The 9,915-nt window shown below is 38.0% G+C and overlaps 1 protein-coding gene across 1 annotated transcript in view; it reads right to left on the reverse strand.

The window, feature by feature from the left end:
- HSPA13 (heat shock protein 70kDa family, member 13) overlaps nucleotides 1–7,596 on the reverse strand; it is a 9,197-nt gene extending 1,601 nt beyond the window's left edge. The window contains exons 1-4 of the mRNA XM_006889814.1: nucleotides 7,555–7,596; nucleotides 3,849–4,189; nucleotides 2,641–2,854; nucleotides 459–626 (exon numbers count right to left, since the gene is read on the reverse strand). Coding sequence (XP_006889876.1) covers nucleotides 459–626; nucleotides 2,641–2,854; nucleotides 3,849–4,189; nucleotides 7,555–7,579 — 748 coding nt within the window. The 5' untranslated portion in view covers nucleotides 7,580–7,596. The remainder of the gene's footprint in view (nucleotides 1–458; nucleotides 627–2,640; nucleotides 2,855–3,848; nucleotides 4,190–7,554) is intronic.
- Between the last annotated feature and the right edge of the window lie 2,319 nt (nucleotides 7,597–9,915).

A 9,915-nucleotide genomic window follows, 5' to 3' on the forward strand; every position in this document is an offset into this window, starting at 1 on the left:
CTCCAAAAACCTTATGATATTTTTATAAGCATCGATAGTTATAGAGGGGCTTCAGGCCTTATGTTCACAGGGTCGCTGTGAGTCATGCTTGATTCAAAGGCAATCAACAACAATAACAACATTCATTTTGTAAAACATTATCAGATGAAATAAAATGAGTATCTTTCACTCTAAAAGGATTTTTCTCTCCATGAACAGTCCTACTGGCTCAGCTGCTATGACTAGCAGTATGAATATACATATTTAATTGACTGAATGGCAAGTTGTTTTTTCAGACTTAACTTTTTACTCTAAGTATATATACATTTGTATATATGTATGTACATACATAAAATATTTGAATATATAGTATATTACCAAAAGGGAATAAAGAATTCTTGGGGAAGTGGTGTATGAATGGGTTACACATTACTTACATTAAAGAAAACACTACTTGAATTTCTTTAAAATTTTCTTACCAGACATTGCTCGGGTTAAAAACATTCCTCCTTGTTTATTTAATAATGATACATCTAGTGTTCCTCCACCCAAATCTATTACCAAGACGTGAAAGACTTCAGCCTTATGTAGACCATAGGCCATAGCAGCTGCTGTGGGCTCATTTATTACTCTTAAGATCTTCAGTCCTATGAGAGTCATTGGAAGGAAGAACAATTCATGAGAGGGCACTAGATGAAACTCCTTTTCACTCTACCTAACAGTCTATCAGTATCTTCTATTGTATGCAAGAATCACAAATCCAATAAAAACAACAAAAAGAGAAGGATAAATGTAGGTTCTTCTAAAAGGTGTCATTAAAATTATTCTAAAATAAGGTTGGAATAGAAAGTAATAAAGGCCAAGAGTCATGTGAGTAAGACACTCTATTAATTGATTTTTAAAAAAACCAACAAACTTTCAGCCTCTTCTAATTTTCATATTCTATTTGGAACTACATGAGCAATAAAATTTAATCACTCTGTACTGTAATCTTTCTGTACTAAAATTAGTAACTGTGGAAGTGGGAAAGCTTACCATGCTTTTAAAAATGACTTTTTCAATAAAACAAAGAAATGGAAGAATGCACAGAAATGATTATATATATAAAAAAAAGTCTAAGTGAGATGCTCCAGTAGCTACAATGATACTTTAAAAAATACTCAAAATACAAATACTTAATGGCAAATGTGAAACAGTAAATCTGATTTTGAAGAAAGGATAAATGGTAAATGTGTAAGCATAGGTCAGCTTTGGCAGTTGATTTCCCCAAATGCATTTCTGAAAGCATTCGTTGGAAAATTATCAACTAAAAGCAAATGAGATTCCTAAGGAACCAGTTTCTTGATATTGATATTAAAATATATAATGAGTGATGCTTCATAATACTTTACAAAGTAGAATTACAAGAGTCCTTACTAGATAGAATGAAAACCAGACAGTGAATGACAAACATGCCTCCCCCACCGCCCCGCCAAGTAGCAAATTCTTACATAAAGTGACTTATTCAGTGCTCCTTCTTCTTACTGAAAAGCATGACGGCATTATCTATCAGGAGTCTTAGCACTATTCAGACTGTGAGGAATTTATCCAAAGGCCCAAAGACTAGATGTTTAGCCCTCTGATTTCACTATTCACTCTGCTCCAGCCATAATGATCTCCCTTCTATTCTCACCACTACCAGTATAGTAGTCTCATTTTATGGCTGTTGTACTGCTTTTGCATATCCCCATTTAGTTACTTTCTTCAAATCTGCTTAACATGTCATTCTCTCAAAGAATCCTACCTGGTGACACTATTTAAAACCTGTAAACTTCCTACCCTCTAATTACCACGAGCAGCTCTGACTCTGCTGTTTTTCTTCTCATAGTATGTTACTTTCTGGCAGGCACCACTGCTTCTTAACTAGCTTTTGGCCCTACAGGACATGATGTAATGTGGGGAAACACTTTAAATCATCACTATCTGGAGGGAAGGTGCTATGAGGAGCCAGGAATGCTGCTAAACATGCTGACAGCACAGTGCCCATGACAAAGTACTGTCCAGACAAAATGTCAAAAATTATATACTTGAATTCTATCTTTATTTCCTGATTTACAACAGTACATATTTACATATCTATTAAATGAATTCTTCCCCACTTCAAATATTTTTAACTATCATATTCACCTTTAAAGTAGCCAAAAGGACCTAAGAAATCCCTTATTGTTAACACATGCCCATGTTCTCTTTTAGCCTTTGCCTACATAATATCTGATTCAAAATGCAAAACTCATTCCCATTAAGTCAGAACCAATTCATAGTTAACCCTACAGCTGGTTTTCAAAGACTGTCAATCATCTGAGAGGAGAATTCCGATCTTTCTTCGATGGGGCAGCTGGTGGATTCGAACTGCTAGCCTCTGAGTTGGCGGCATAACTGCCTACCTACTAAACCTTCAGAGAGCTCCCTGGTTATTGTCATAATATACACAATTCCTATTGCGCTACAACATTTTCAAAATTACCATTTTGAAAGCTTGTGTCACAATTATGTAATTTACCTACTATTCAGTTTACTTATGGACCTATAGTTATGTAACTTTCAATGTACTTCATTATAGAAGATTTTCAACCAAATCAAAGTCTGAGAAAAATGCATCACAAGCAAGGGCAATGTTATTACCTGCAAGGTTAGCAGCTTCAACTGTTGAATTTCGCTGCCTTAGGTCAAATTCTGCTGGCACAGAAATGACAGCATTGGCAACTGGCATTCCTAGATATTCTTCTGCCATTTTCTTTAACTTCAATAACAGCTGAGAGCCAACATGTTCTGGGGAGACACTGATGGTTTCATTACTTGTCACAGAAAACTCTACCATTCCATTTTTGTTTAAAACCTGTGGGGGGAAAAATGAAAAATGTCAAAGTGTGCATTGTGCACATGCATATTTAAGAGGTAGCCAAAATAAATATATAGTTTTAGATTATTTTAGCATCCAATAAGAAAGATTATAAATCAATAATGAAACCTAGTAAGTTAAAAAGGAACAAAGGAATAAATTAAGAAATGCAGTGGGTTTTTTTTTTTTCATTCTCTGAAAAATAGATATAAAATGTTGAAAATTTTAACAGGTAAGTTATTTAATAACATCACCATTTATTATAACTACGCATTTGGAATCTAATTATTTAGATTTATATATTTTAAAAGGAAAAAGAATTAAAATCAATAAATACACATATAAAAGCTTTAGGGGGGAAAAAGCCCAGAAAAGGAAACCAAAATAAGCTACTCAATTGGAGAATGATGAAAAATCCTTTCCCATGTAATTTACAGCCTGTGAAATTCCGAGTGAGGGCTAGCTGTAAGTCAGTTCTGACTCTACAGTACCTACCAACACAAACTGCAGTTACGAACCAAGTATTTAACTATTTAACCACTGCATTATTATCTTTCTTCAAGAGATAAGTACTCCAAAAGAAAAATGGGGAAAAGGGCAAATAATGATGATTAAAGAAAATTAAAAGACAACTTCAAATTACAGGAATAAAAATTAACACAAGATACCATTTTCTCACCTATATTATTAAGCAATGATTAAATAATAACTAGAAAACAAATTAAAAAAAAACCAAAACAAAACACAACAACACAAAACAAAACTCAATGCTGTCAAGTCAACTTGGAGTCATGGTGACCCCACCCCATGTGTCACAGAGATCTGAGATCCATAGAAGTTTCTTAGCTATAATCTTTATGAAAGCAAGTCTGTCTTTAGTCAAACAGTTAAGGTGGGTATGAGGCAAAATGTCCTGTAACTTGAATCTGAAGCATTTTCCAAAACGGTATGCTGAATGAAAATTATAATCAATTTTAGATTAATAACTTACCTTAAATGGGTATCTGACAATTTCAGCTTCCAGCTCTTCTGGGGTAAAAATCTTGCCTATGAATCGTTTGGCATCATATATTGTGTTCTGAGGAATTGAATCTGCCAGCTCTAAGCTTTCATACCCCACGTACACACCATTTTCAGTAAAGGAAACCATACTGGGTATGCTGATATGCCCATTTTCATCTGGAATGACCTTCACTTTTCCTGTGCCAGGAAAAAACACCCCAACAGAACAGTATGTTGTACCAAGGTCAATGCCAATCACTTTAGGAGTAGGCAAGGGCAAATACTGTTGTGCCAAATAGCCAGCCAATAGGAGAGTCAAAACAGCTGATCCTGAAACACAGGCAAGTAAAAAGATACATTTTATCCAACTATTATTATAGCAAAGTCCTTTTAATATCACTCTAAGGATACAAGCTGAAAATACATTCTTTTATAAGGAGCCCTGGTGGTTCAGTGGGTAAGGAGATGTGCTATCAACACAAAGGTTGGCTGTTCGAATCCACCAGCCGTTCTGAGGCAGACAGATGAGCAATCGCCTCCTGTGTGATTCACAGGCCACATATGGATCAGTTTTGACTCGCCAACAATAAGTGAGTGCAAGTGGTAGGACTACTGACTACTTTTCTCTCACAGATTAAGTTTTCAATAATGCAAACTGGCTATAACACAACTAAAATAACAGAAAATTGTGTGGCTGTACATGTAGTTCACATATGCGTCAACAAGGAATATAATCTAGTAATTGTGTCAAGGAATTTCTAGATCAGTTTCTGATGGCTCTGAGGTAAGGAACTGAAGTTCCAGACCAAAGGCATGTGGTTCAAATCTGCCAGCTGGTCAATAGGAGAAAGATGGGTAATTTCCTGTTATTAACTAAATCTAAAATTAACTAACTCTGAAAACCCATAGGAGGGTCAACTATGAGTTGGTTTAGATTCCATGGTAGGTAACATAAATAACTTTAGTTATCTTTGTTACAGAAGTGTCAGTAATTTCCTTCATGAACATCAGAAGAGTGAGTATAAGGATCCAAGGGGGTGGGGGAGGGTAGAAGCAGAGGATGAGAACATGCAGGGGGAGGGGGAATTAATCATGGGGTTGTACAATTTGGTGGGTGGGGAGGTGAGGAAAATGGAAAGAATCTGTTCTCAAAAACAATGTATTGGAATTTTGTAAATTAACTAGTATAAAATAAAAGTCAACTTGGGGAGGGGGAAGAGAGGAAGAGGGATAAAATGCAACAACGAATGAATGAAAATCTCACATTTCTGTAAATTTTTGTTAACATCATAATTAAATTTAAAAAAATTATTTAAAAAAAAGAACAGGGTGGTGTGTGGATACCATCACTGAACCTTTTAATTAAAGATTCTATTGGAGAAATCCTGACCAGAATAGAAGTTTAAATTGTCATGAAATCCAGACATTCTGGAGTCCTAGAGATTGAATAAATCCCTCAATGATCATTTGACATCATCTGTTCACCTTAAATGAAAAATATCCCTAGATTTTCTTCTTTATACTAAATACTGTCGTTGTTATGTGCCGTTGAGTCGCCTTCAACTCACAGTGACCCTATGTACAGCAGCTCTGAAACCTTCCCTCTCCTGAGCGAGTCTCACTAATTCTGACATACCAACCCCTATTGCTCCAGTCACTGTATCAATCCATCTCATCAGTCTTTCTCCTTGCACTGTCCCTCCACCCTTCTGAGCATGTTCTCCAAGGACCAGTCAATAGTTTAGCTTAATTAAACTATTTTTCTTAAGTAAAAGGATGTCTGACTTGAGAAGTGTTCTGTTTAACAACTATTTATATGGACTCAAGACGATTATAACAATTCAAAAGGTGAGAAAAATAAATTTTAGGGACATAGCATATGTTGATGGGGAAGGAACAAGTTGGGAAAAGAATGGTTTCACAACTTCAAGAATACAATCAGTGTCACTCAATTGTACATGCAGAAACTGGTGAAATGGTGTATATTTTGCTGTACATTTTCAACAACAACAAAATAATTTTTACAACCTTAGCCATCGGACTAAACATGGTAGGATTTTATTTGCATGGCCTATCAAATATACAGTGACCAAATTTTCTTTATTGGGGATGAGAAGGAATGTGGAAAAAGTCATTGTGTAGACTCTTAAATAGAGATGGAAGGATTTGGGAAAAAATAGTGGTAAAGGCTGCATGATCAAGATCACCGAATTTCATTTAAAAATAATGACTGGTAAATGCTTCTATTAACAAAACATATTTTTTTGCCACAATTGAAAAAGATTTTAAAAAGTCCATTATTTTTTAAGTCCATTATTAAAATACCCATAGCAAACAGCAGGCTCTGGTATTTTAGTCCATAGGGAGTTCTGTTGCTAACCCAAATGTGGTGTCACTCTAGTGGTTCAAAGCCACCAGCTGCTCCACTAGACAAAGATAGGCAGTCTATTTTAGTGTGACTCACAGCCTCAGAAACCTAATGGCCAGACAGCTATCAGTGAGTTCCTTATTGAAACCAATGAGATTTGAGTTATAACAAAACTTTGTTAGTTTAAGGTTGAACTTTATCCTCTTCCTTCCAGAAGATACAATGGATACAGGCATAAAATATCTTTGAAATATGTCTCGAACTTAAATATGTATTAAGTACACACTTTTTGCAGAGATAATATTTAGGACAAGAGAAACATTAATTCTGATGACAACATGAATGCAAGCTCCTTGTGGGCAGGTTTTGCTCACTAATGTATTCCTTACTCAGAAACTGTCTCTAACAAATAGTTGACGCTCTTTTCAGTGGTCAAGGTATCGTACTCAGGGTGATCTCACGTGCTACAGTGCTTCTTGGGATTCTTTTGCTTGTAATTTTAACAGAAGCATATTGTCTAGCCTTTTCTTCAGGGCAAGAAAAGGGAGGGTTTGAACTGTCAGCTTAATGTTTGCTGGTGAAAAAAACCGACTTGCTATGAACACCATGCAGATTGTTAAACAAAGTACGGATGAGAAGATGCCACTTTAATGCTCCTATTAATGTCTTATTTCACTAGGAGTGGACTAAGTGTGCTTTATCATAACACAGAACCAAAACATCAACAATTTGTCTGAGTCTGTTTCTCATCCTCAACAACACAAATCCCTAAGAAACCAGGTGTCAGTCCCACTCTCTTATTCCTCCAACGGGCAAAATTTCAGAAGCATTTCATCCTCTCCTTAACTACAAAGATTATTTCCCAACTTAGTTCTGGGGAAAAGAGCATTATACACTAAAGGGACCTAGATCTCTTCTATCCAAGCATTCCAAACTCTGCATCAAAAAGTGCTGATGCTGCTTGCCCACCCCTCTTCTCTCCAAAGGGGTCTTGGAATTGCATGTCGGTGAGGCCTCCTAAGGCCCCAATTCAACCAGCAACTCAAAGTCGACGTCTACGAAGAAACCTGCCTTTCGAGACCTGATGTTACCGGGATGTACGCAGCTGGTCTGCCGATCCTATCTGGGCCTTAACAGATGGGATCCGGTCTTTTTAGAGGTGCGCTCTCTTTAAACAACTTCACATCGCCTCTAGATAATCTTACTGGAATCTTTCCTTCATTAACCAGCTGGGTTTAGGATGCATAGCAACCACTCCCGCCCACTTTGGTGGCTTGGGACCACATCAGTGTCCACCATAGCTAACAGGGACCCTGGAATCACTAACCTAAGATCGTCATTTCTCCGGCCATCACAGTCCCACCAAAGCAGCTTGGAATGACTGTACTAGACGGGAGGCCCCGCCCCCACGCCGCACAGGCGCCTTGGTGCCTTCTGGGAAATGTGGTCCGCTTGCTCTGAATCAGCCGAGGTAGAGAGGGCCTCAGACTTCAAGAATAGACTTCAAGTACCGTGAGGCAGTAGGATAGAGAGTCTCCATTCAACCGCTGCCAGTGACGACTAAACTGCCTTCCCATGCTTTTGCTGTCCAACCAATCAAGCTGAGGTAGAGGAGAGCAAATCTGAGACTGAAGTTGATAAACAAATCTCTGGGGCAGTGAACCAATTAAAAGATGACCCCACCCTACCGCTAGGCATTTTGGGAAGTGTAGTTCTAGCCCGCTCTTCATTTTTTTTTCTGGCGCCGAAGGGGGTGTGTGAAGCTGGTTGCAGGAAGCGCTGGGGGCGAGTGCGTGAGGTGAGGGGTGCGGCTTGTGTGGAAGTGTACTGTTAAGAATTTTTGAATGTGCCTCAAGTAGGGCTAAGATTCGAGTTTCCCCTTTCTTCCTTCCCTCTTGTTAAGGGAGCTCTTCTTAGTAGTACAAAGTTGTGCTGCCAACCCAAAGGAAGTTGTTCAGAAGCCTTTAGCTTCTCTTTGGTAAAAGGATGGGTAACCTCTTGCCATGTGCGATTGAACTGATTCTGAAAACTCGCTGGGAGGTCAGCTGTGAGGTAGTTAATACTCAATGTTATACAACAATAATTTCTCTTTTCATAGAGTGTTCTTTTGTCTGGCATTTGATTCTGTTAGCCTCCAAGTGGAGCTCACCCGTTGCAGCTGTGCAGTCCTGAGAGGAGAACGGAGGTGGTGGGGCTGTGTTAAGAGTCCACCCTCTAGCGAGTAGACAACTTGTAATACCAGAACCACTCTGAAATCTCAGTAAAATTTTGTTTTCGGATAAATAAACCCAAGCATTCTTCAGTTAGTATGATTTATCCAGGAAAGGAGGGCACAAATTGTTCTCTATTAAATAAAAAGTAAAACTTAAAAAACCGAAAGGTCTAACAAATATTAAAAACAAACGAGCATAAACATCTATGTAAACTTCTTTTTAGGAAGAGCTCTGGCGGCCTAGTCCCTAGTGAATTACACGACTAACCCAAAAGCCTTCTCTCTAATATTTCAAATCCATTAGGGACTACTAGGGAGAAAGATGGAACATTTTCTACCACGTGATCCGCAGCCTCAGAAACCAGTCACTAAATTGAAAGCCAGTGAGCTTTAGCTGAGCTTTTCTTTTTGTTGAATTCATTATAAAGAGTAAGCAGTTGCTTACATAGATGAGTCCTACAATACGTAAATGACATTTAGAACATGTAATGTTTTGTGGTTCAGAGGATTAGCCATTGAGAATCCTCAGTTCGATTTAGGCACACATGACCTACTATGTTGTGGATAGGTGCCATCGAGTTGGACCCTATGTACAATAACTCTGAACTCTGTTCTATCATGAGCCAACGTCATTGTCTCTGACGTATCTACCTACATTACGCCAGTCATGAAGTCAGTCCATCACATACATGGTCTTTCTCTCACATACTGTCCCTCCACTCTTTCAAGCATGATGTCCTCTTCCAAGGACGGGTCCTTTCTTGCAACATGCCCAAAGTATGTCAGACAAAGCTTCAAAATCCTTGCCTCCAAGGAGCAGCCTGGTTTCAACCCTTTCCAAGATGAACCTTAGAATGTCTGTTGTTACTATGAAGTGGTTTCCAAGTTGCAGTCTACAATAAAGGAGCTTAAAATGGCTAATGTTGCACTGCTAATCTACTAGATGGTCAATGAGAGAAAGATGAATGGTCTCCTTATGAATAACTAAAACCTTGGGTGAAGGCTTACCATAAATCTGGGTTGACTTACTCCATGCAGTGATTTTTTTTTTTTTAATGTTTCTTTTCAATAGAGCCAATTTCCTCACTTGTTGATCACTGGTGGTACTTAATGGGTTCTTCTGAGAGTCATTATGTCATTATTGTAAAAGTCAGGGGAATTATACTAGAGAACTAAATTCTACTTTATGTTAGATATAAATAAAAATATCCCAGTTGACCACAGGATTGCCAGACCTAGAAAGAAAACACCACTGTTTTCCTAGTGCTAAAAAGTCACTGTATGAAAAAGAAAAAAAGTCACTGTATGGTGTTAGCTTAAAAGTTGACTTTTTCCCCCATTGCAGTTAGCCCTTCCAGTCTCTGATGCATAACAAGCGATTGCAAATACCATGGCTTGTATCAGGCACACCTTAGTCTCCAGAGAGACACTGTTGCTCCTGAGTAGAGAGGTCCCTAACAGCAGACTTTCCCATCG

The sequence above is a fragment of the Elephantulus edwardii genome, unplaced genomic scaffold (assembly GCF_000299155.1).
Source record: "Elephantulus edwardii isolate Elephantulus edwardi_28Jun2011 unplaced genomic scaffold, EleEdw1.0 scaffold00081, whole genome shotgun sequence".
Lineage (NCBI taxonomy): Eukaryota > Metazoa > Chordata > Mammalia > Macroscelidea > Macroscelididae > Elephantulus > Elephantulus edwardii.